Here is a 26,181-nt window from a genome sequence, read left to right on the forward strand (position 1 = left end):
AGACATCATCCCAGGTGTTGGGGATATGACAGTGAACAACACAAAGTCCTGCCCTCATAGACTATTCATTCTAGTGAGGCAGTTACTAAATAGGAGAGCACAGTAGGTAGCGGGATAAATTGGGGGGCTCTGGAAGCCACCGTGGCCAATACTCAGGGAAAGGAACATCAGTGAAGGTTCTAGTGATGTGGAAATGTGCCTGTTACATACAGCCTCAAATGAATGAAGTCATGCTTTCTAAACATGTGTTACACCAGCGCATATTTTTGTCATTTCTGGGAATATCAATTTAGTAAAAAGAGTAGGACTAGAAATGGACTCAGTTCTTGATTCTTTCATTTATTAGTTGTGTGACCTTAGGTGGGCTACTTAACAGTTTTTACTCCCATTTCATCTGCAAAATGAGAATAATATCTCTACCTATCTCATCTCTACCTTATAGAGCTATGCTGAGAATGAAAAGAAAAGATATGGAGAGCGCTTTGCACAGAAATTGACACAAGTTTAAAAATTAATAAATACAGCTGGGTTCTTTCAGTTGATCCACTTATTTGATTGAAACAAAAGAGAATTTACTGCCTTGCATAATTATATCAAACAGTGCCTTAGGACCTAATTTCTCTGTGATTTCAGCTGGATGGGTAATATCTGAATGTGAATGAATAGACACTGAGCTCTTAAACATGACACAGTTCCAAGAACTTTGCATGAATTATCAGAGTGAATCTTCACAACACCCAACAAGGTAGGTACTGTAACGACCCCAGTTTACAAACGAGGAAAGGAGGGCCAAGAGAGGTTGATAGCTAGAAAGTGGCAGAACTGGGAATCTAACCAGCTGTCTTACTTCAAGGCCTCTGTGCTTATCCCTTCCATGCACTTCCTGTGAAGACATTTAATGGTGAATAGATGGAGAGAATAAGGAGAGTAGCATTTTTTTGACTTGTGAACTACTGATGAGTTCAGTGGAAAGTCATGTGTTCACTTCTCATGGTACAGCCAGCATCTAACCAGCAGTCACAGAGAAAGCAGCTAATAGACATTTGACAAATGAATTAATTCATCGCCTACAATCTCCTTTACTTCTGCATTCTCTAACACTGCTTACTTATTTTAGCTTTTTCATTTGTGAGCTACACACCTGGCCCAAGAGTATTAGCCAGTGCTAATACTTATACACACTTATGCACACAGTCGTTTCATTTCTTAAATAAAATTCAAAAGAACTGATAGTAAGTATCCTTACACATACATGAAGATCAGAGAGGATTTTCTAACAGTGAGGAGGGTCCCTGGAACAAAAGTTTCTGCCTTCTCTGGCGCCCCCTGGTGCTTTGCGGCAGAAACTAACAGGCTGCTGATGCTGGCTGGAGCTGAGGAAGCATGAACCTGAACGTGGATTTGTCTTCTGCATTGTACACACACAGCCTTACAGATCACACTTTTGTTTTCTTTCTCTGCACGCTACTCTAACCAGTGCCTGTGTCAGGAACTGTAAAATATGTGACCTGGGTTTACCCAGTCCCACTGGCTGTGATCTACTTTATCAGCTTGACTTTCCTTCAGCTCCTTTTCCTAGAAACTCACACAGCCTAAGTGTGTGTCCCATGTGTTGTCTGGCAAGACTGTTCTAATTGGCCTCTCTCTCTCTCTCTCTCTCTCTCTCTCCCCCCCCTCCCTTTACCTCTGGCCAATGATCTGAATTCCTTGGAAAGTTAAAGCTGCAGGAAGTTCTCTTTGGAAAAGGTGTGAAGAAGACACACCTGCTCTCCATTCATTTTCCCTTTAATTAAAGGGGCGCTCAAAGCAGCACTGCTTGCCCTTCAGAAGACACTGGAGTACAGAACTTGTGTCGTTGCTAGCAAAATGGGCCTTGTAGCTCTTCATGTCCTCCTGCGCACCGAAGGACCCTTACACACAAGTGCTGGAAATTAACGGAGGTTCAGAAGGTAAATGCAAGTAACAGGTCCTACGTTGCCTTCAATCAAGTGTCCTGCTTCAAATCAGAGGACTCTAGATGCTGGCGAGGATGTGGAGAAACGGGCACCCTCCTACACTGTTGGTGGGAATGTAAACTGGTACAGCCCCTCTGAAAAACGGTGTGGAGGTTCCTCAAAAAATTAACAATAGAACTCCCCTATGACCCAGCAATAGCACTGCTAGGAATTTACCCAAGAGATATAGAAATGCTGAGGCATAGGAGCACATGTACCCCAATGTTCATAGCAGCACTCTCAACAACAGCCAAAACATGGAAGAGCCTAAGTGTCCATCAATGGACGAATGGATCAAGAAGATGTGGTTTATCTATATGATGGAATACTACATGGCAATGAGAAAGAAGGAAATCTGGGCTTGTGTAGCAACATGGATGGACCTTGAGGGTGTTATGCTGAGCGAAATAAGTCAGGCAGAGAAGGACAAATATCATATGTTTGCACGTATAGGAGGATTAGGAGGAACTTGATGGAGGACCATGGGGGAGAAGAAGGGGGGAAATGGTGTTGAAAGGGAGAGAGGCAAACCATAAGAGACTCTTGAATGCTGAGAACAAACTGAAGACTGATGGATGTGGGGGGGGAGGGGGGAAGATGGGCACAGAGGGGGGCACTTGTGGGGATGAGCCCTGGGTGTTATATGGAAACCAACTTGACAATAAACTATTTGTAAAAAAAAATTTTTTTAAAGTTTACAAAAATTAAAAATGATAAATATATAATATGTATTTATAAACATTAAAAAAAAGTGTCCTGCTTCAGCAGCTGGAAAATAGGCTCAGACCTTTAAGATTCTTGGACTTAAGCTGGAACCTGCATTATATTTCCATGTAACTGAATGATTAGTGATAAACATATTAAAATTATGAATAATAATGACTGGCTTCCATTTGATGCTTAGTAAAGTGTAATGCATTGCTGATTACTCTACCTACAGTCTCTCTTAATTTTCACAAGTCCCCTATGAAATAATGTGATGATCTTCATTTTACAGATAGGGAAAGTGAGGTTTAGAGAAGTTACATGCTTGAGAGACACTATAGCTTTGAGAGAATCCATCTGATGTAGTTGTTCAAGCCAGAAGACTGCCGTTCCAATACTGGTGCTCCCTGCCACTTTTTAGCTGGGTAAATATGGCGAGCTGCTTAACCTTTCTGTGCCTCAGTTTTCTTATCTGTAAATTCCTACTTCATAAGGATGTTGTGGGTATTGAATGAATCAATACATATAAAGTGATTACTGGTACTTGACACATGATAAGTATACACTTTATTAAAAGGAGACGTCAAGCTTGGATTGCTTCGGGCCACTTGTACGGTCTCCTAAAAGTAAAGACTCTAACAGTTCTCCTTATGGATATTATTAGGAAATGGATCCTAATAATGTGTCCTGCCATGGTAAATTTCTCCTTTGTGCGGCAGATTCATCTGAGGAGCTTTAAAAACTATAGATTTTGGGGGCTCCTGAGTGACTCAGCTGGTTAAGTGTCTGACTTTGGCTCAGATCATGAGCTCATGGGTTCGTGAGTTTGAGCCCCGCATTGAGCTCTGTACTGACTGCTTAGAGCCTGGAGCCTGCTTTGGATTCTATGTCTCTGTCTCTCTCTGCCCCTCCCCTGCTTGTGCTCTGTTTCTACCTCTCTCACAAAAATAAATATTTAAGAAAAATTTTTTAGAACTATAGACCTTGATTCGGTAGGTGTGGGGCAAGGCCCAGGCATCTTCATTTTTCTGAAGCTTCAAGAGATGTTTCAGTGTAGTCAGTGTTGTGCCTGATTCGCGAGTCCCCAGAGACCACCAAGGAGCCGACACCGATGCAAGTACAAAAGGGTCTTTATTACAAGCTCGAGCAGGGGCTCACCCGCCTACTGGTGTAGTGGCAGCAAGGTGAAGCCCTAAACAATAGCGAGCAGGGTTTTTATGGGGTAAGGGATGGAGGTATTACAGTGCACACATTATACATAAAGCATCATCACATAAGCAACAATAAAAATTGAACAGCACCCATGGTAACAGCTTTGACCATTCAGTATCTGTGAGGTGTTCGTTACTTTTGGTGGGACCCAATCATGACTTTTGAGAATCCTTTGAAAGTGACCAATTATGAGGTGAGTTCAAAGGGCCCACGTGGGGTTCAGGCAAGCGGTGAGAAATTGGCTAGTTTGTATAAAATAACTGTCTGCAGTTTCCAGCCTTGACTCAGACCATAGGAGTGTTTTTTGATTAGCTGATCTGAGGGTGGTCTGAGGATGGCTTTAGCCTTGAACAATCTGAGGCTTTTCCTGGAACTGGGGCTACGTGCAGCCTGAGGTTGCTCTTAATGGAGGCCTTAATCTCAAAATGATGTTACTTAGGCTCTTCATCAGAATTGCAAGTCACATTCATAGTACTTAGATTTTTTTTTTTTTACAAAGTTTACTAAGTTCTTCCCTGTAATAAGACATTTATTCAGTGCTTGCTATATGCTACACAGTAAGTGCTTTATTCGTTCTTTTATAATGTTTATTTTTGAGGGGGGAGGGACAAAGAGAGGGGGAGAGATGATCTGAAACGGGATCTATGCTGATGTGGAGCTCAAACTCATGAGCCATGAGATCATGACCTGAGCCAAAGTCCGGTGTTCAACTGGCTGAGCCACGCAGATACCCCACTAAGTGCTTTATTCGGATTTCTCATTAAGACCCCAACAGAACCTGCATGAGTTAGGTAATTATTATCATTCACACTTTACAGGAGGAAAAACCAAGGAAGAGAAAGCCTAAGGAACTTGCTGAAAGTCACTGAGCTAGCTGGTGGCAGAGCAGGGATTTAAAGCCAGGTGCACTAATGCCAAGGCACGTACGCTTAACTACTAGCCTGTACCGCCTTCCCACGTCCTGTCTAATTTGAACTTTGCCTTGAATCTGTGCAGTAAGCTGCTTTTGCCATCACCCACCCTGTCTGCTTATAGATGAGGAAACTACAACTAAAGACTTGACCAAATATACACAGCTAGTCAGTGTATATACGCTGGGGCTTTCCCCTGGGTCTTATAACTTGAAATCCTATGTTCTTTTTATATTGTAGAGAACTTTAAATAACCAAAGATGGTAGTTATTTGATAAGGTCTTTCATATGCATTACTTTCTTCTCTTTCCTGCCGCGAATTTCTGGTCCACACCTTCATCCCATAGATTACTCAGGCCAGGGCTTCATGCACAAGCCTTCTTCTGTCTTTGTCCCTTTTCTGCACACTACTTCTGGCTTCATCTTCATCCACTAAATGTAGAGATCATCAAGAAACTCTCTTTTTAAAACATTTCAAAAATTTCCCCATTTTTACATACTGTATTAAATGCATCCACAATAATGAGTACTAATAAATGTACTAATAGCAATTGAAGTAATATGCCACTACCTTAAAATGAAGAAAATAATTGAATATGCAATGAAAAGAAATCAAGTTAGTAAATTTTAAAACTAAGTAGTAATTACACATGTTAGTTTATCTTATGAGGTCCTCCTGTATAGTCTGGACCCCAACTGCCTCTCCAGTGTCATCTCCCCAACACTCTGCCCCATGCTTTTGTCCCTCTGTTTTAGCCAAATTGATTTTTTGGCCCCTCAAAACCAGCCACACTTCCACCTACCACGTTCCCACAACATAGATCACTGAGAGAACACACTCCAAAATGCTAGGGAAAGTGAATAATACAACCAATATAGGACAATCAGCTCCTTTAAGAGGAACTGTGCTTTCACGGAAAAGATCCTAGAATTGCCGTAGATATTTTGTCAATGATCTGGATATCTAGGTTCTTGTCCTGATTAACTCTGATCTTAGATAAAATATTTAACAGATATGTGACTTAGTTTTTCCACCTCTAAAATGAAAAAAAAAAATTAGCATGGAGGCAGGAAACACAGGCACATATGCCAGCAGCTCTCTGCTCCCACAACTTTCAAAGGGGAAAAAAATTACTGTCAAGAACATAATAGATAAACTAAATCAGCTACTTCAATTGTTGAATGCAATTAATGGTTACATTTGTTCTGTGATAGGGGAATATTAGAAAATTTTCTTCCAAAACCTACCTCTGCCAAAACCTTCCTCTACCTCTACCCCAACCTGTGCCCAATCACATGTCTCAGTCATACTATATTTATTTATAGAACTGCTTTGCAAAAATAAATTATCCAGTATAGATATTTATGAATAAACGGGATAACAAATGGAGAAGTATGGCCACTTTAGAAGCCATTTAACATCCGTGCTTCTTTCTTTTTGTAATAGTAACCACTACTTTTCTTGAGGGCTCTACCCTCTACCTCCTTCCCTACTCTCAGACGTGTGGGATGAGTTGGCCCTATCCAGGCTTCATTCCCTCAGTTACAGTGATGATCAGGATATAATTGGAATGAAGGAGATACAGTGGGGGACTTCTGCTTACAATTGTGCCCTTTTCTGCTAGACTTGAGTCTGGGAAGATGCACTCAATATCTTGAACGATCCACTCTCCTCATCTCTTCCCCCTGGTCCAGCCCTGAAGAAACCTGGTCTGCACAATGTAAGTTCCCCCAATTTCTAGTTGAGTTCTGCCAATTAGAAGTCCCAGCAAGAAATCAAAAGGCAAGAGAAGAGAGAGGTTGGGGTATTATTCCCCCGACTTCTCCTTGGTGGGGTCTCCTTGACTGAAAATCACAGCTCCTATGAGACAGTCCTCTCTAAGTTTTAGTAGCTTATCCCCTCCCCAACCTTTGAACGTTTAGACACCACCCATTTAGTACACTGACCCTAGATTACCCACTTTAAGTGCCATTATCCTTCCTATCTTTGACCCTGGGTAAAAGGCTGGAGCTGCTCACAACCTTCAGGTCATCTTGTGGCATCTAAGAGAAGATCAACATGAAGGAGACCAGAGCTAAGAGAGCTAACGGTACTGAATCCTGGCCTTGCTGGCTGGGGCCTGATTCCAGTTATGCCTGAGGCTGTCACACACACTAATGTTTCAGTTGCATGAGCCAGTATATTTTCTTTTTTGTTTAAAACATTTTGAGTTGGTATTTCAATTGCTTGAAATGGAAAGAGTCTTAATTAAGGTATAACTAAAAATATAGCTCTAAAGTGAAGATGTATGGATCCCCAATCCTAAAGCCTCTCCATTTGATCTAAATGCAGAACTACCTTCCCATGAGGCCCAATCCTCAGAAGATTCTATTTTCAGGTTTCTCTGAGATTTTGTCTCCCTTACACAAATTGTGTATCCTTACAGAATTCACAGTCTTTACTCAAGCTAACATGTGTGAGTCTCTGTTCCTTGGAGCAAAATGAACATAATAAAATGGCTCCTATTTTACAGATAACAAAGTGGAGGCCAAGATAAATGAAGAAACTTCACTTAAAGGTGACGTCAAACCTTCCTGGACTTAGCAGGTAGGTCTTCTGGCCCAAGATCGTTCTATGCTCCTTTTTTCCTCCTTCCCTTATGCTTTTCTTTTCCTATTTGCCTTAGTCATTTGTCACCCTGCGCCCTAGTAGCCTAGGACATGTCACATTATCTCAGGGCCTTGATGCTAGCCAACTGTCAGAGAACAAAAGTCATGGGTTTGTGCTTCTCTGGGTTTCTATCTCCGTGTGTATACTCATTTGGCATTTAGCATGTGCTAACCTATGAAGGTTTGGGGGATGCTTGACAATGTTAACATGTACTTTTATTTAGTCCCCCAAGTATTCATGACCTGCCATGTCAGGTGAGAGTAAATTTATCTGGTATCTGATTCATCTTGGAAAAATCCAGAGTGCCTAGCACAGTATTTAGCTCATGTTAAATAATCACTCAGTACCCATTGACGAGATTGACTAAAAGGATTTTATGTTATGCAAATACTGTCTAAGCTGCTGAAGCAAAATTATGGTAGCTCCAACATGACTTAAGTTTACTTCTCTCCAGTTGCCCACAGATGGGCAGACAGTCCAGGGTAGGTGAGGGTCTCTGTTCTTTGAAGTCATCTAGGGACTCTGGTTCTCACTTCTTGCTCTGCCACCTTCTAGGGTATTTTTCTTCCCATGATCAGAGCTGGCTCACTAGTACCACATTCACATTCTGGCCTAATGATAGGAGGAAAGGGAAAGTGAAGGGAAAGCAGGTAACTTCCTTATTAAAATGCGATTCAAATATGCACGTATTATCTCTGCTTGAGGCTTATCAGCTAAAACATTGTCACACGGTCACATTGACTTGCAAGCGATACCAGGAAATATAGAATCTAAATGCACAGCCATGTGGTCAGACATAACTCAGAGCCCGAGTGCTCAAAGAAAGACAAGGAGCCATTTGATCATTCAACATCCATGAAATGACTAAAATTAAAAAGCTTAATGATACCAAGTGGGTAGGAGAAGAAAATGGCATGTGCACCTTAGCGAATGCTTTGGTCGTTCCTCTTGTAGGCATTTACCTAAAAGTACTGAAAACCTATGCCCACAAAATGACTGGTACAGAGTGCTCATAGAAGTCTTATTCATAATAGCCCAAACCAGGAAACAAACCAAATGTCCATCGACAAGAGAATGATGGAACATGTGGTATATTCATGCAGTGGAATGCCAGTCGGCAACAGAGGAACAAAGTACTGATACACGAAATAGCCAAGGCTGACTTATCCAATTGGCACAGTAGGCACAGTGCCCAGGTCCATGAGTATATTCTAATTTCTTTAAAATCAGAAGGAAAAAATGAACTGTCAGGCTGAAGAAAACATTTTATTAATATATAATATGGATATGTTTGTTTTTATATATATTTTATTATAATATATATGTAATTATATATAATTATATAAAATAATTTTTTAACTTCATTTTTTATGAAGAAAGGGGCCCATGAAGTCGCAAGGGCCCTTGGAGGTCAAAATGCAGCCCTATAAACAACAGGGATGAGTCTTAAGAACATTATGTTGAGCAGAAAAAACTTGGGGCACAAAAGAGTATATGCTGAATAATTTTATTTAATGAAGTTCTGTAACAGACAAAACTACTCTGTATTAATAGAGGTCAGAAAATGGTTTCTTCTGGGATGGGGAGGGATTGCCTAGAAAGAAGAACGAAGCTGCTTTCCAGGATGACAGAAATGTTCTGTATCTTGTTTTAGGTGGGTTACCTAGGTGTATACACAGTTGTCTAAAGTCATGCAACAGAACATTTAGGACCTGGGTATTTTACTGTATAGCAATTATGTCACAACAAAGAAAAGGAAAGAAGGGGAGAATGGACACTGGGGACAATTAATTTCTGCAACGGATTTGATGAATGAACTCTTGAGCAGTGCTAGCAGACAAGATTTTAAATTGTGTTTTAGTGGAAAAGCTTTAGGAACTCAAAGGGAAGGGTGCAAACACTGTGACAGGTCAGTGGGGAATGAATCACTCTGCTTTGTATCATTCGAGGTCTTTTATTGCAAGCAAGAGAAAGTAGCTCTGCCTAGCTGAAGCAGAAAACAAAATTATTGGAAGAATAACAGAAACTATAAAGAACAGGCTCTGTAAACAGGCAGGAATTAAGGAGGCAAAACACAAGAAAGGATCACACCATCAGCTGTCTGACAGATCAGAGGATGATGCCCTTATCCTGTGCCTTTGTCTCGCCCAGTCCAACACTATCTCAGGCTTGCACTGCATCTACTTATTACTCCCCCAGAAGTGAAAACCTGGATGGCAGTATCTGCTGAATTGAGTCTGGGTCTCACCTACATGTAACAATTCCCAAGGAGTTGGGTGAGGAAACACATGGTTCACTTGACTTCTAGAGGGAGAGGTGGGGTCCTGTGTTCCACATACTTTGGAATTCCCAAAAATAGGGATAGCGTTTGAATGCTGGGCAGCCCAAAATAACCAACATTTAGGACACAGAGTTTAGGAATCTCTGTTCCGACTCCTACTTGTGATTTTGATTCCTGTCTGGGACTTCCCAAGATCCAGGGCAGGCCCACTGTAGATTGTTATGTTCTAAACACCACTGACCTGAGAGAGTGAACCACAGGATCAGGTGTAGAAGATCATCCTGGCTCACCAGCTGGGACCTGGGCAGGGAAACCAGTTTTACTGGTAAGCTATGGTGAGAGCGAGAATTACACAAGAGAAATATCTGAAAGGCAGATAGGATGACAGGATTTGGTGATCAATCTGGACTGTGGAAAGGCCAGGAAACAAGGAGTCAAAAGGGATAGCCCAATTTCTGACTCGAGAGAGGAGGGGTGAGGAATGTGAAAATATATAGGCACAGTGAGACTCAAAAGAGAGGCAAGGAGGAAATCTGTTTAATTTCGGTTCGGGGTAGTTGGATGGGAACGGTTAAGGTTCTGACGTGTTGAATTCGAGACAGAGATGCCCAATACAAACTGAAATTACAGATTTTAGAAACAGACCAGCGAAGGCGAAGGTCAAGTCTGTTGGCTGAGGCCTTGGGTAAGGGTGAGCTTAGCCTAAGTGGCGGCACGAAGGTCGGAGAAAGATGCCGGCGATTGCTGACATTTAGGAGGCGGTCTCCAAGCTTCCCACCCAGCCGCGCTGCGCACGTGTTCGAGGCCCGCCCCGCGCCCTCCCCCCAGGCCCCGCCCCCTCTGGGCGGGGCGAAGCAGCGGCTCAGCTAAGTCACCGGAAGACTCTGTCGGGTAGGGCCGGCGCTGGGGCCGCCTGCGACCCTCGCGCACATTTGGGAGGGGCATCCGCCAAATGGGGCGAGGGGACGCGCAACCGCGGGCACCGGGGGGTTCCCTGATGCCAGGGCCCGCGGCGCTAAGCGCGGCGGCGGCGGCGGCACTGATGGCCGCCTTGTTCCTGCTGTGGCTTGAGGACGCGGGGCCAGGGGCCGGCTCCAGGTAACCCCTCCGTGCTGGGGACCGAGCTAGGCCCCCGCATCCCAGTGGGCGGAGGAAGAAGCCCTTGGAACCGGAGGTACCGGTGAAGAACCACGCCCCTGGGTGCCGTGGCACCTGGGCGCATTCTCCTTAGGGCCCCTTCTGAGCAGTAGATTGCCTTGGGTGCGGGGATGGCCAGGGCGCCACGCCCTGCAGGTGATTCAGCACTTTCCCCTGGGCCCATACCGCGGAGAATAATACCTTTTTTCTAGAACAAATAAGCCGCCATTGTTACCCATGATAAGCAAGGGCCAGCCCTTAAACATCCTAAGACCGCATCTGTCGATGTTATTTCTGTAGCATGGCCAAGACTGAGGCGCTGGCGAAGCTTCGGGAAGACTTCAGGATGCAGAATAAATCTGTCTTTATTCTGGGTGCCAGCGGGGAAACCGGCAAAGTGCTCTTAAAAGAAATCTTGGAACAGAACCTGTTTTCCAAAGTCACGCTCATTGGCCGGAGAAAGCTCAGCTTCGATGAGGAAGCTTATAAAAACGTGGTGGGTATTTTAGCTGGGACTCAAAAATGTATTTGCAGTGGTTCTGCGGAGTGAACATATTTTTATACCTAAAGGCTGAACATTGCCCGTCCAGTGGTAGAGTAGAGGTGATCAGAATGTGGCCAAGAATAGTCTGTGAGACCCTTCCCTGGAAGCTTTTGTCGTGGATTTAAGCCCAGGTCGGACTTCCTACTCTCTGTGTGACCTTGGGCTAAGCCCTTATTTCAATCTAGACTCGTATAAGACAGCCCTTGATTGTAATGGGGGCTGGGGAGACAGAGAAGAGCACATTTTCAGGGCCATTCAAGCTGGGCTCTAGAAGCAGACCTGTAACCCTGGGCAATGTTCTCAACCACTTTGCTTGTTTTGTTTACCTGTCCACTCCATACTAATGTCAGGGAATTGCGAGCAGAGTGAATGGCAGTGAAAGGTGCGGTTGTTCACTTATAAGAATTGCCCTCTTAACTTCCCAGGGCTGCAGGCCTAGTGGAATATTCTTTTCACTGTAATGCTTACATGGTTAACCAAATGATATGCCAGATTCCCCTAAATATTTGAAGTCTGAGCTTTGTAGAGATTCCTTTCTTCATTTAAAGGGAGTTGTGAACTGCAGTAAATTATAATGTAATCCTGAGACCCCACAGCTATAGAACTTGGTCACACAGGCTTTACAGGTGAAACATTCTAGATAACAAAAGTCTCACAATGTGTGTTCTTTTTTTCTTTTCTTTTCTTTTTTTTTAAATTTATTTCTGAGAGAGAGACAGCATGAGCAGGGGAAGGTCAGAGAGAGAGGGAGACACAGAATCCGAAACAGGCTCCAGGCTCTGAGCTACCTGTCAGCACAGAGCCCAACGCGGGGCTCGAACCCACAAACTGCAAGATCATGACTTGAACTGAAGTCGGACGCCCAACCGACTGAGCCACCCAGGCACCCCACACAATGTGTGTTCTTAACCCCTATATATCCATGGCCAGTCATTTTGCATAGATCTTATGTCCATCAGGACTTTTTAATTTAAAACGGACATCTTTGCTCAGAGTTAGGTAATAAGTGGTTTTCATAGTCTGGCTTCATGGAGTATCAAATACCTCTGGTAATTAAAAACTGAAATTGAGTTCTGTACTTTGATAAACGAGTTCTGGTGGCACATCTTTTGGTCAGGCCCTTAATGGAAACATACTTTTCTTCAGCATTGCATGTAGTGCCAGGAAAATCCTTTTGAAGGAGTTGATGGTAGGGAAGGAAAACTACATTTTATTTGAATTCCTGAGTGATGGGAACTTCTCAATCTTTTGTTTTTTTAATCTTTATTTATTTTGAGAGAGAGCATGCACGTGCACACACAAGTTGGGGGGGCAGAGAGAGAAGGGCAGAGGATCCTAGGCAGGCTGACAGTATAGAGCCCTATGTGGGGCTTGAACCCACAAACCAAATCCACAAACGCAAAATCATGACCCAAACTGAAATCTGACGCGTAACTGCTTGAGCCACCCAGGAGTCCCTCAATCTTTCTTTTTTAGATTTCACAACAAATTTATGAGGTCACATTTGTTAAATTTGAGGGAGCATGAAAATTACTGAGGGTGCTTTTTAAAGGGCATTTTCTGCTTCAGAAGTATGTGTTCAACACCTAGGAATCAGCCTTTCTATCAAAGCATTCACAGGCTGATTCTAACATAGGTGAGAATTGGACTGGAGGAAAGATTATCATTTACATTTTATTGCTGAAAAAACTGAGGCACCTGGTAAATAACTTGGCCAAAATCACAGGCTTAGTAAGTAGCAGGCTCAAGAGTTGAACCTAGGTCTTTGAGATTGCAAATACCATTCCTTGTCCTGACATTCATTATACCTGATTGGTATCCCTCTTGCTAGTATAGACAGGTCTTTTGTTTTTCCAAAGAGAAAATGATAATCGAACTTGACTTTAGACTTCTAGGGATCACTTATAGTCCAATTATGTGTACTGTGGACATCTAAGTGCATTGTTGATTTTTGAGTTCAGATTAATTACTTTTTAGTGGGAGAAAATGAGCTGGCAGATTTTTTTATAACATGATTATGCATTTTCCTCAATTGAATTTCTGTTATTTTACTAAACTCGGTTTGTCTCCCGGCAAAATATCAATTTTTTAAATAGTATCTGTAACGATCAACTGGTCATAGATCTTAAAAACTACCCAGCACCTTGTTAATTCTGTGTCAATTACTAAATGTATCCATGCTTAATGTCTAATGCCCCAATTTTCTGCCACTCTGCACCAATGCTGCTCTGGCTATTTCCGAGGTTTCTTACTAAGTAAAATAAACACTATGTAGAATCGCAATTTCCATACCTAGGAATCTACCCTGCTAAATAGGCTAACATGGAAAAGATAGAAGCAGACTGGCAGGAGAAAGAGATGCCAGAGCTTACAAAATTTGATGGTAAGTGGGCAGCCTCTTCAGTAATGTTCTGTAACTTATTCCTTAAATCTGGAGGGGTATTTTTCTCTGTCTTTTAATAGCATCAAGTTATATACAGCTATGTCCTTGTCGTCTAGAATCAAGAAGTGGTGGACTTTGAAAAGTTGGATGACTACGCTTCTGCCTTTCAAGGTCATGATGTTGGATTCTGTTGCTTGGGCACCACTAGAAAAAAAGCCGGGGCGGTAAGGAAGAAATAGACTCCTTTCCCCTTTCGCTGGCCAGTAACCTCAAAGATTCCTTTCTTGCTTACTCTTTTTCTTTATGTTTGTGGTGCTTAAATGTAAATAGGCTTTTATCATTTAATATTTCATATGCTGCCCTAGCTTTTGCTATTCTTCGGATAGTACTGATAAATTCATCTTTCCTTCAAAGTAATCTTTGAGTTCAGGCCTTCGTGCTGAGAGACATCATAAATATTTACGAGCTCTTGCCTCTTGCAAATATTGCTGTCACTACGTCCCCTGACTAAGGCAAACCATTATGTCTGAGTAAAAGTAACTGGCTCATGCTGTTAGCAGTAAACTGTTTTTGTTTTCTATCTAAATGTTCTAAACTTAAAGCGTTCTCTCTCACATGAATGATTTGCCTCAACCTATTTTCGTGCCAAGCTTTAAACTTCTGATGTAGGACTTCAGAACAGAGGCACGATTCAGCGAGCCTTTAGTGATGACTCAGCCTTCTGCGATGATTCAACCCCAGTGGTGATTCAGCCTTAACTGACGCAGAAGTGTTCTAATCCATGTTTTATTTTCTTTTTAATGGTATTCTAAATTGCATCGGCCTCTGTCCAGGAGCCATCGTTTGCTACCTAGTTAGAAGTCATTGCTTACTACGTAGATCCTTGGCAAGTGTTAATACCTCTTAATTTATACCCTGGCTATAGTTTATCCCTCTGATAGAGGATTGCTGGAGCCAAATGTGTCTAGTAAATATGCAGGACCACAATGCTGCCATGGGGGCGTATCACAGATTTATCAACAGGCCCCATGCACAGAACCATTAGGAGAGTGCATGGTTAAGAACTCTTGGTTTATACCAGCTAAGGAGTTTAGCTCACATGTATTTCTCTGGGTCTGCTGGTGATCCAAAGAATAATTCTGTTCATGCTTTCGGTAGTGATGCATTTCCAGGTCTTCTGCAGTTCTGTCATGTCCACTTTGGAACCCGGCTGGGTTTGTGCTCTGTGCTGGGCAGTATGGATTATAGACAAATTTGACTCTCTCGGGAATTGGCGCAGTATGTCTCCTAGAAAGGGTCATGTTCCCGCTCAGTAGCTGGTGCAGTCTTTTCGGGCCCAGGGACGGTCACAAGCAGCATGCCCTCTGAGAGCACTGAAAAACTTTTGTTCTAGCACATTGCAGGTTGAACGGTTTCAAGGGCCAACCTGATTTTGGTGGTGACTCAGCAAAATAAAAAACACTGCATTAGGTATGGAGCAGTTGATACTCATGACAGAAAGCAAATCTCATTTGCCTCAGGAAAAAGTCTAAACTGTTTTGTTGCATTCAAATTGTGTAAAGCAATTTTCATCAGAGGAACCGGGTGTCTGCCCTATCCAGAATATTTTTTTACATGGAGATGGTTTCCTCCCCTTCCCCCTCCCCCCTTGCACTGTTCCTCTACTCCCCTCAACTCAGGCTACTTGATACGTTTTGTTCTCCAAAATCAGTTTGTTGTTTTTTTTTAACATTTATTTATTTTTGAGAGACAGAGAGAGACAGAGCATGAACAGGGGAGGGACAGAGAGAGAAAGAGACACAGAATCCGAAGCAGGCTCCAGGCTCTGAGCTAGCAGTCAGCCCAGAGCCCGACCCAGGACTCAAACCCATGAACCATGAGATCATGACCTGAGCTAAAGTCGGATGCTCAACTGACTGAGCCACCCAGGTGCCCCCAAAATCAGTTTTAAAAGATAAAAGAATTGATGGGTAAACAAGAGAAAAAAATCTAGTAACCCAACTATAATCTCAGAAATTAGTTGGGGTTTAAATGGTTGAAGAGGATAGTGGCAGAAAGGAAGCTGACATTTCCTCCAGAAAGTCTTTTTTTTTTTTTTTTTTTCCCATTTGAAACTAATTTAGATTGGATGTAATATAAAGTTTGGGGGTTGTGATAACTTTAGGTAATTTAAAAGCAATGACAGTTCACCAGTGGCTAGGTAATAGTATCTGCTGATGGGGGTTGGTGGATTTCCAAGCTCACCCTACCCGGAGTTCTGGGTTGGCAGCCCTCTCTGTAGAAAAAGAGCTCGTCAGGTGAATACTGCAAAGCTGATGCAAGTCTAGTGTCATTTGGTAGCTGTTTTGTAACTGGAACACCCCACATTTTTCCTCAGCAATATGACTTTCCATTAGAGAAACTCCAAGAAACTCATAGTTTCTGTCTTATTCATTGTTGACCCTTTCTGAGCGGCCATCTTACCTCCCTGTGATCTTCAGTGTCTGAATTTGTTGAGGCTCTTACAACAAAGTACCATAACCAGGGTGGCTTAAACAACAGAAATGTAGTGTCGCTCAGCTCTGGAGGCCAGAAGTCTGAGAACCAGGTGTTGGCAGGTTTGGTTGCCCTGAGGGCTGTGAGGGAAGGAACTTTTCCAGGCTTCTCTTCTTGACTCATAGATGACCGTCCTCTCTGGACGTCTCTTGAGTTGACGTTTTTCCTGTGTGCATGTGGCTCCGTCCAAGTCGCTCCTTTTTACAATAGTCCAATTAGATTAAGAACCATCCAACCCAGTATAACTTCACCTCAACTCATATCAGGAACCACCCTGTTTCCAAATAAGGTCACATTATGAGGTACTGTAGGGTACAACTTCAACATAGGAATTTGGGGGAGAACATTGCAACCCATAAAATTCAGCCTGCCCAGATTTCTCCTGAAACCAGGACTCAGGCCTGTTAGCTTTGTCAGCTGTTTGGAAAACCGTTTCCTGTGGTCGTGTTAGGTGCCGCTCTTCTTTTTCACCTTCACAAGCCACAGTTGTCTCATCAGGGCAGCGGCTTCCTTACTTGGCGGCAGTCCAGATCTGCTGGATCAGAATCTCTAAGGTTGAAAGCTTGGCACCTTATTTTTAGCAAGCTCCTTGGGAGATTGTGATGCAAGCCAACCTCCCTCTTGTTGGACCCGTGTTCGGGAGGCTGCTTTTCTAGGTACTATGGTCCCTAGGTGGCCTTCACCTTGCGTTAATACGTAACTTGTGTGCTGGTGAAGGTTGAAATACCCTTTGAAACCCAGATCTATACTGGCCTGGGCTGTGGAGCAAATACTCACAGATGTCACTGAGAATAGCGCTTTCCCCTTATGTGTATTAAGGGGAGGATGCAGTTAGTGAGTGTGAGGTGGTGTAATAACGGTTTCACCTCTTCATTAGTTTCCTTGCAATCCGGGTTCTTAGATTCTGTTGAGTGGACAGTGCCGTTCATGTGATTCATGCAGCCATTGTAATGTTCATTAGGCATCGTCAGAGCCTCCTGGCTTCTGATTTTAATGATACATTCTTCTAATCCAGGTCGCAGACCACAGACTGTGGCTCACACACAGCCCACCTGTTTTGGGGCAGCCCATTGAGCTAAGAATGTTTTTATATTTTTAAATGGCTAAAAAATACTTAAAAGGGGAATAATGTGTCATGATGTGAAAGTATGAGAAATTCACATTTTAGTTCCCATGAATGTAGCGTTCCTGGGACACAGCAGTTCTCATTCCGTAATGTATTCTCTGTGGCTGCTGTTGTGCCATGAAGGCAGAGCTGGGGAACCGTAACCCACGCCTGCAAGGCTGAACATTTTTGCTATCTCATCCTTTACAGGAAAAGCTTGCTGACTCCTTTCGTAATCTGTACTGTTTAATTTGATGTCTAGGAGGCTGCTTGTGAAGTGATAGGGTGCCCGACAGTTCGAGGCTCAGGATACTAAATAGCCACAGGCCCTTGGATGTGCTGGGTAGCTCCCATGAGCCAGCACCTCCTCGTTGGTAATAAGAGGGATGTGACACCTTTAGTCTGCAGAATTCTTTGACTTCCATCACACAGAGAGAAGAATGCCCCAAATGGAATCATTTTGTGAGGACACAGAGATGAACTCCGGAATCTCTGTACCCGTTTGATTTTTATTTTTCTCTCCAGAGCTTTTTCTCTAACCAAGCTCTTGCTTCTGCTGCTCTACATCAAATACAACGATGCCCTCCGGGACACAAACAAATGGGGTTCAGATTCTTACATTTGTTGTTTGTCAGCATCTCTGTTTTCTAGTCTAACCCTATGTGCTGGATTGCAAAGGGAGTAGAGGAGAAAGAATCAGAAGCAGGAATATGGCTACGTGGTCCCCTTTACAGGATGATAGATCCTCCCTCCGTGGAGAAGGAGGCCCCAGAGGTCGAGTCATTGTGGCAGGCTCGTTAGCCATGCCGGTCAGTGCTGATATACTGTGATAGCACGACTTGTTCTTAAGTCACAGTGTCCCCACTTTTCAAACACGTGTAAAGAAGAGGAGAAGAAATACTTAGTAGCTTTGGATTTTAATTTGATTTAAAGAGTCATTGGAGAATCTGTCTCCCTGGATGTTTGTGGAGCCTATGAAGATATCTCTGCTGAATTGTATTACATTGTGTTTATTCTTTTGAGCAGGTGCTGGGAAAGGAAATTTATGGTGGGAACTTATTTAGTCAATTCTTTTTTCTAGCCTAGAGTAGGGCACACTGACTATGGAATCATAAAGATACTATAACAGAATGGACGTAATGTTCTCCGAAGAGATATCTTTTCTCCTGCCATATGGTTAGGGAAACTAAACACTGTTTTTCCGAAAATTGTGTTTCCGGAATATGAAGTAGCTTGTTTTAGCTTGTTCCTCCTGTTGTTGTTTTTTATTTGTGCCGTTAGAGCACAAGAAAGGATGTTAATAAGATTTCAAAGATAGCTTCCTTCTATCTCTAAATGGAATCTTCCTCACTCCAGAGAAAATTCATGTGGGTTGGTATCTCTGAGCCTGTCACCAGGATCCACGTTTAAGTTTGGTTTCTAAGTCCTTGAAAGCCGTTGACCTCTTTGCTTTTTTGAGTTTCATTCACAGCTAAAAGGCCACGCATCGGGGCGGGGGAAGTGAAATTCAGAATTTGTGGGGCTTGGAAAAACGCGTATCTATAATCAGCTTGAGGGCTCAGAGGATTTGTGAAATCATTTTGGATTAACAGCCATTGATTGCTAATAAAACAATCTTTAGCTTTGTCCGGAGAACAGCAATGGAGAAAGGTATGGGCACCTTGTCAACAGGGCCCATTGAGCAGGGATGACGGGCTAAGCGTGGGGGTCTCTGCAGCGGCGTGGGTGCTCGTCCTTCAAGGAGTGGTTGTCAGTTGTTCGTCTGGCCGGTGAAAGGAAGGACGCCAGAGTGTGATGGCTGGGGTGGTATTGATGTGCTTTAGCGGACTAATCAGATTGAAAAAGTCCCATGGCATTTATGTCACTCTAATTTTCATCTAACAATTGGAGACGGCAGCACTCTATTAAGGAGAGGTTGATCCAGAACTAAAGCCAAATAAATTAGGGTCTCAGTTTAATCAAATTATCCCTCTACTGGCCCTGGATTAAGCGAGGGAGACAGCGTCGGTCCAGGGACTTGTGATTGGCCGAATCTTTCCTTTATTTTTACAGAAGCTGATGGAAGAAAAAGGATTTTAACGGCGACAGCTATGATAACGCTCCCAAGAAATAGTGCTAAAACAGCAGCAATGACAAAAAGGAATTTACTCCACTAGTTAGCTCTGTAATTTCATGTGAATAATGAACCCGTTATTGAAATCAGAGTTTGGGGAGTTAGGGCGAGGGGAAGAAAGAGACGTGGAAGAGGAGCCGAGGGCTTTAGAATTTTTCTGTGTCACTTCGGATTGTCTTTACTGGCACACGTTCAGCACATGTAAAATCCCAGTTCGGAGAGTGACCCTGAAGAGAACCCCTGCCTCAGGATGAGCTGAGCCGTAAACGCGGTTTGCTTCATCCTGGTGTAAAAGAGCAGCATTGAGAGTTGGAAGGAGCGTGGGTGAGTGTGCTGCGAGGAATGAGTGTGCAGGTGTACAACACAGAAGGAGATGGTGATGATGTGTGGGGACAGAGTGAAGTTCCTGTTGCCTGAGTGAGGCAGAAACACGACACTGCCCCCTGAGTGAGGCAGAAACACGACACTGCCCTGCAGCTAGTGGGGGTAGTTGGAAATGTACTGTCCGTGAAGACAAAGGAGGACAGGGTAGGCTTTGGGGGAGGGGCGATGTAGTTCCTGATCTGGGAGTCGGTTGCAGAAGATGTTCAGTTTATGAAAATTCATCGAGCTCTTTATTTACATGTTCACTTTTCTTTTACGATCGATTTCTATACAAAGTTGAAAAAGTTTGCTTGGGCCTGTTGTTTTCAAATTGAAATCTGTATTAGTTTCCTGTGGCTGCTGTAATCAATCGCCTCAAATTTAGTGGCGTAAAACCACATACATTTTTCATCTTGCCGTTCTGGAAGTTAGAAATCTGACACGAATTTCGCTGGAATAAAATCAAGGTGTTGACAGGGCTGTGTTCCCTTCTGGAGGCTCTGGGGACCAATCCATTTCTTGACCTTTTCCAGTTTCTAGAATCTGCCAGAGTGCAGCCTCTAGCCTCAGGGCCGGCAACCAGGGACTGAGTGCTCCTCACACTTTCCCACTCCCTTTTTGCACCTCTGAGGACTTTTGTGATTACATTGGGCCCAGTTGGATAATACAGAATAATCTTATTTTAAGGTCAGATGATTAGCAACCTTAATTCCACCTGCAGCCTGAATTCCCCTCTGCCGTGTAACCTAATCTATTCAAAAAGGTATGGGGATCAGGAAGGGACATCTTTGAGGGGCCATTATTCTGCCCATCCCAGTTATGAATTAGTCATTGTCATTGGCTAGAGGCAGTGTGAGATAAGAAGGAAGATGGGTACGATGGAGATACCACTCAGAGTCCAGAATTCGCATTCTGCTGTCAGTTTTCTCAGCCGGAAGCTCACCAGACTGGCCCTTGTTTTCACATCTCCATGATGACGGGGTTGGACGTGATGCTTCCTGAAGTAAAAGACAAACATTTCCTTACGAAATAAAACATTTAGGGTCCGTAAGGACTACAGGGCAAAATTTTTTTGAACAGAAAATCACGAAGATGGCAATGTAGTCTTTCAGAATTGAAATTGTCGTCACAGGAAACCTCATTATAGAGTTACGGGTATTTATGAACTTCAGCTTCACTAGGTTGTAGACTCCTCTCCAGCTGTGTGGAGTTCGAGGATGCTAGCATTGGTGGTGGTGCTGAGCGGCTGTTACTTCATGGAATTCCCTTTCTGGGTACAGGCATGTGTCCTTCCATCGGGCCCTGGAAATGAGTTTACACTGTGTTGTTTACACCATGCTTTCCCTTCCTCCTTCATTGCCACTTAGTCCTTTTTTTTTTTCCTCTCTCTCTCTAATTGGCTTTGCCTTTTCTCTGCTTTTGTCGGACTTTTATTCATTCATTCAGATATTTTTAGAGTACCTCTCATGTGCCAGGCATAAACTGATGCTGAGATAGGAATTAAGAAGAAAGACCCTATCACTGCCCTCACCAGCCTGAGTCTAGACCAGGGGCCCCCAAACCTTCCTGATCATACATCTGTCAGGAAAACAATTTGAGGATTCACTCTTTATTGATATATAAAGTATGATGTAAAACATACACAAAAATTGGAAATTAAATAGGCTTCATTCTGGTCGTGCCTGGCTAGTGCTCTCGGCTGTGCACGAGACCCTGCACGTTAGAGCTGACACAGACACAATAGAGAAAAGAGAGAGAGAGTTGTAAGCTTGTAAAGTTATTGAAAGACAGAGAAACGTGTGACTTAAAGCAGTTTATCATCCTGACCTTATTGTTCCTTCTGCTCCTTGCACATCTGTTAGGTGTCTGTGTTTCCACGTCACCATCCTTATTTTCTCGCTGGCCTTGCTGTGAAAGCTGGTCCGTCTATCCTGAGGCTCATACTTGGAGCCTTTCCCAGGGTCTATGCTCGGATGCATTTTATTTAGATCTCCAGTCCCCCGCAGGCCCGCCACCCAACCTGAATAGCAATCTTTAAGATGAACTCACAGCTTTTTGGAAATAACGTCCATCCTTTTCGCCCTCAGGAAGGATTTGTTCGCGTCGATCGAGATTATGTCCTCAAGTGTGCGGAGCTGGCAAAAGCTGGAGGCTGCAAACATTTTAACTTGCTGTCTTCTAAAGGAGCAGATAAGTCAAGCAATTTTTTATATCTGCAAGTTAAGGTTTGTGCACATTTCTGTCTTTCATATATTTCGGAGAACCCTGGCTAATTGGGAATCCTAAATAATGTAACATGCTAAATAATACAGAAAGGCATGAAGTGGATTAGATTCACTTTTTTTAAAAATAATTACAGGGACTGTATTTTGCAGGGATATGTTTAGTAAACAGGAGTGAGTTGAAAGATAATCCCCAGTACCTTTCCCCCTGCTGATTATCTAGTAATTATGAAATAAGATGTGGCAGCTCTGGTTCTTGAATACCAGTGTGGAATGTTATGTCAGAAGAGACGTGGAGGCAGCAACTCTTAACCTTTTCCTGAGTAGATGATATTTCGTTATTGGGTATGGCTCTTGCCCCTAAGGTGTCCCTAATTGGCTTATTTGGAGATACCCAAGGCTAGCCCCGAGTTTGGTAAGTTGAGAGAAGGTCTCTCAGGACCCAGCATATAGTTACACTCAAAGCTACGACGTATTACAGTGAAAGGATAGAAAGCAAAGGCAATCAACAGGGAAGGATGCATGCGGTGAAGTCCAGGGTTAAGAGGCTCAAGCTTCCAAGAGTCCTGTCTCAGTAGAGTTACACAGGCTTAATTTCACCAGCAATGTGTGTTGAGAATACGAGAGAAATTTGGCGGAGCCCAGGATTTCAGGGTTTTTATGGGGTCAGTCACGTTGGCATACCCTGAGCCTGGAAAAAATTATAAGCTTCCAGGAGGCAGCCAAGTGTTCAGCATAAACCACATTGTTTGTACAGTTTAGGCACTGTAAACTAGCCTGCCAGTTAGGTAATGATGGGGCCATTCCTGACACCCAAGTTCCCAGACACAAGCCAAAGGTCAAGCTTGCAAGCGGGCCTTTCTAAGATAGAGTCTCAGCTTGCTACCTTAACTCTCTTATGCACGCTGCTAAGAGAGACAAAACACACCTTTGTAAAAGCTAAGAGATTAGTTCACATAAACACTTGTATATGGAAGTTCACAGAAGCATGATTCATAATAGCTGAAGTGTTAACAACCCAAATGTCCATCAGCTGATGAATGGATGAATAAAATATTCATATTTTATACCAACAAAAGAATATTATTCAGCCATAAAAAAGCATGATACATGTTATAACATGGGTGAACCTTGAAAACACCATGAAGTGCTTGTCACAAAAGACGACAACTTGTATGATTCCATTTACATGAAATACCCAGAATCTGCAGAGACAGAAAGATTAGTGGTTGGACAGGGCTTGGGGGAAGGGGATGGGAGTGAATGCTGGTTGGTGTGGGGTGTTTTGGGGGGGAAGGTGATGAAATAATTCTAAACTTAGATGGTGGTGAAGGTGGCAGAGCTCTGTATATATACTAAAAAACATTAATTTTACAAAAGTGTTTAGCAAAGCTACCCAAGATTATGCGATGCATCAGGTTAGGTGCCAAGTGAATGGTATGAACAGTCCAAGAAAGAGGAGAATTATTCATGCCACTGACTTCACACAGCCTTTAGATGTCCCTGTGGCCTGAGCTTCTCTGGCGTTTCTGTCCATAGAGATGTCTGGCATGAAAATTCAGTTTGTTAAACAAATTTAATTGAAAGCCATCATGTAGATGTAACCTCACAGTCTCCTGAAATTTGATGGGATTTTTGAGGTAGGGAGTAATATAGAGGATCTTCTGACCCACTGGAACTATCTGGAAACCAAAAAAAGGTTGATGTCCATCAGCCTGCAACATTAACCCTAGACCAAGGGGAGGTTATTCATTGATGGCTGAACTCCTAACATGTTCCTTACTCTGGATCTATTTTAAAATCAGTCACATGAGAGGCCGGACTGACTATGCAGCCACCTCTCCTCAGTATGTCTTTTTGACATCTAGAGATCAGGATTACATGATCTCTTCCTTAACTTCCCAGAATCTAAAATTCTAGATAAGGAAATTTATAACTATTGGACCTGCAGAAGCAGATTATCTTCAAAACCCCCGAGTTATTACCTCTTAAGCATTATGATAAATTTGTCTTCTTGATTAAATGTTAAAATTTGGTTTTTATTAACAGGGAGAAGTGGAAGCTAGGGTAGAAGAATTAGAATTCGAACGGTACTCTGTGTTTAGGCCCGGGTAAGCATTCATACTGTCCAGGAGTATGCCGCTGTTCATTATTCTTTAGAAGTTAGTTTGTCTTTTGAAGAGGCTGACAACTAAGCTCCCTAAGTTATGAGAGAAGTTAGCTGGAGATGGATTGCTTCTCTAAAGAACATACCTTTGGCTTTGGAGGAAAAGATGGACAGTTTGGTGGTGCCAGGCTCAGAGTAGTCTGGAATTTCCTGGGTAGCTTTTGCTGCCTTTAAAAAAAAAAAAATCCTCGTTATTCACCAAATAAAACCTTTTACCCATTGTATTCACCTGTTTAGGCTGCTATAACAGAATAACACTGCAGACTGGAAGGCTTAAGCAACAGAAATTTATTTTCTCACAATTCTGGAAGCTAGAAGTGCAAAATCGAATTGCCATCAGAGTTAGTATCTGGTGAGGCCTCTCTTCCTGGTTTGTAGATGGCCTGGCATGGTCTTTCCCTTGTGTGCAGATGATGAGATCTCTGATATCTCTCCCTCTTCTGTAAGGATACCAGTCCTATCAGATCAGGGTCCTATCCTTATGACCTAATTTAACCTTAGTTACCCTCATGAATGCACTGCTTTCAAATACAACCACGTTGGGGGGTTAGAGCTTCAACCTGAATTTGGGGGAGGGCGAGGGCATCATTCAGTTCATAACACCCTCTATGGTCTGAATACAATAAACCATCTCTTCCTCTGCTTTTCTTTTTCTCTTTAGAGTTCTATTGTGTGATAGGCAAGAATCTCGTCCAGGTGAATGGTTGGTTAGGAAGTTCTTTGGCTCCTTACCAGAATCTTGGGCCAGTGGGCACTCTGTGCCGGTGACGACTGTGGTCAGGGCAATGCTCAACAACGCAGTGAGCCCAAGTGGCAAGAAGAAGGAACTGCTGGAAAATAAGGCCATCCAAGACCTGGGAAAAGCCGATTAACTCTCTCAAGCCATGACCACACTGGAGAAATGCTTCCCTCTGTAAAACTCGGCGCTCACTACCTAATTGTTACTTTCAGGGTCTAAAAAAAGTCAGTGCATTTTAGCTGTGGTTTCACTATTCTCAGCTGCCCAGATCCAATAAAAAATTATTGTGTTCTGCATCAGCAGTGCAGAGCCTGCTTGTACGTATATATTCATCACCCAGGGAGCTTTTCAAAAATAGATTCATAGGCTCTACCTCAAACTCTGAATCAGAATCTTCAGGGGTGAGCACAGGAATCTGTTGTTTTGTTCAAGCTTCCTATAGTGATTGTGGTGCCACTGGTGGGGTGGCCTGCTTTGAAAGGCTTGTCTGCAGTGGTAGCAGCGGTACAAACCTTTTGTATTTTGCAGATGAGTTCTGTTCTAAAATTGTCATTTGTGTTCCTTAGTTACCTGGTGCTGACTGCCGTGTTTGTGTGAATGAACATTGTGCCTTACTACTTCTTTAGAATATGTAATAAAAGTTATTATATAACTGGCTTGTATAATCATGGGAGAATTAAATATAGGAAGAAAAATAAATGGACAAGTCCTGGGTGCCTCTTACACTGTCAGAAAATGTCCAAGTATCAGTGGTAATAGGTAGCATTGTGGCCAGTGGGATGGTATAATAGAGTTTAGGATTTATCAAGTGCCAGCCTTTAAATATGCTATGCATCTTATAGTCCTTCAATAATCCTTATAATCTTAATAGGTTTGACTATCATCTCCATATCTCAGATGGAGAAACTGAGCCTCCCTGTGGTTAAGTGTCTTGCCCAAGCGTCCTAAGCTGAAGACCCAAAGTTAGGAAATGGCAGAGCCAGGATTCTAACCGAAGTCTGCCTGACCTCATAGCTTGTATTTTTAACCACTCTGTAAAAGCCTCCAGTATCTGTATGTTTCCAACAAGTTCCATTAATTGTGACTGGATTAGTACATGCTATGGATGAATAAAATTGAA

At 42.9% G+C, this 26,181-nt stretch overlaps 1 protein-coding gene and 1 long non-coding RNA gene across 5 annotated transcripts; one reads left to right on the forward strand and one right to left on the reverse strand.

Annotated features, from left to right (window-relative positions):
• Positions 1-7,911: 7,911 nt before the first annotated feature.
• Positions 7,912-10,525, reverse strand: LOC120234763. Its single transcript, XR_005529192.1, has 3 exons — positions 10,399-10,525; positions 9,995-10,053; positions 7,912-8,084 (listed from the first exon to the last, which is right to left on the reverse strand). It is a non-coding gene; the product is annotated as an uncharacterized LOC120234763 (long non-coding RNA).
• Positions 10,526-10,588: 63 nt separating this feature from the next.
• HTATIP2 (HIV-1 Tat interactive protein 2) lies at positions 10,589-25,717 on the forward strand. 4 transcript variants are annotated; one of them, XM_039236760.1, is made up of 6 exons: positions 10,589-10,644; positions 11,191-11,386; positions 13,934-14,041; positions 22,021-22,158; positions 24,205-24,266; positions 24,984-25,717. In XM_039236760.1, the coding sequence occupies exons 2-6, from the start codon at positions 11,192-11,194 to the stop codon at positions 25,192-25,194; spliced, it is 714 nt and encodes a 237-aa protein (XP_039092691.1). In that variant the 5' UTR covers positions 10,589-10,644; position 11,191; the 3' UTR covers positions 25,195-25,717. The 4 variants fall into 4 exon arrangements, with proteins under 4 accessions (XP_039092691.1, XP_039092687.1, XP_039092688.1 ...); XM_039236756.1 differs by lacking the exon at positions 10,589-10,644 and adding an exon at positions 10,651-10,851; XM_039236758.1 differs by lacking the exon at positions 10,589-10,644 and adding an exon at positions 10,841-10,927.
• Positions 25,718-26,181: the final 464 nt, after the last annotated feature.

The sequence above is a fragment of the Hyaena hyaena genome, unplaced genomic scaffold, assembly GCF_003009895.1.
Source record: "Hyaena hyaena isolate Hyena2069 unplaced genomic scaffold, ASM300989v1 scaffold_116, whole genome shotgun sequence".
NCBI classification, from domain to species: Eukaryota; Metazoa; Chordata; class Mammalia; order Carnivora; family Hyaenidae; genus Hyaena; species Hyaena hyaena.

Bases quoted from the DNA above. Each gene is read 5' to 3' on its own strand.
- HTATIP2 (XM_039236756.1), top strand. From the start codon at position 10,706: ATGGGGCGAGGGGACGCGCAACCGCGGGCACCGGGGGGTTCCCTGATG. The intron at 11,387-13,933 runs GTGGGTATTTTA...CTTGTCGTCTAG, and splicing joins AGGAAGCTTATAAAAACGTG to AATCAAGAAGTGGTGGACTT. The intron at 24,267-24,983 runs GTAAGCATTCAT...TTTTCTCTTTAG, and splicing joins TACTCTGTGTTTAGGCCCGG to AGTTCTATTGTGTGATAGGC.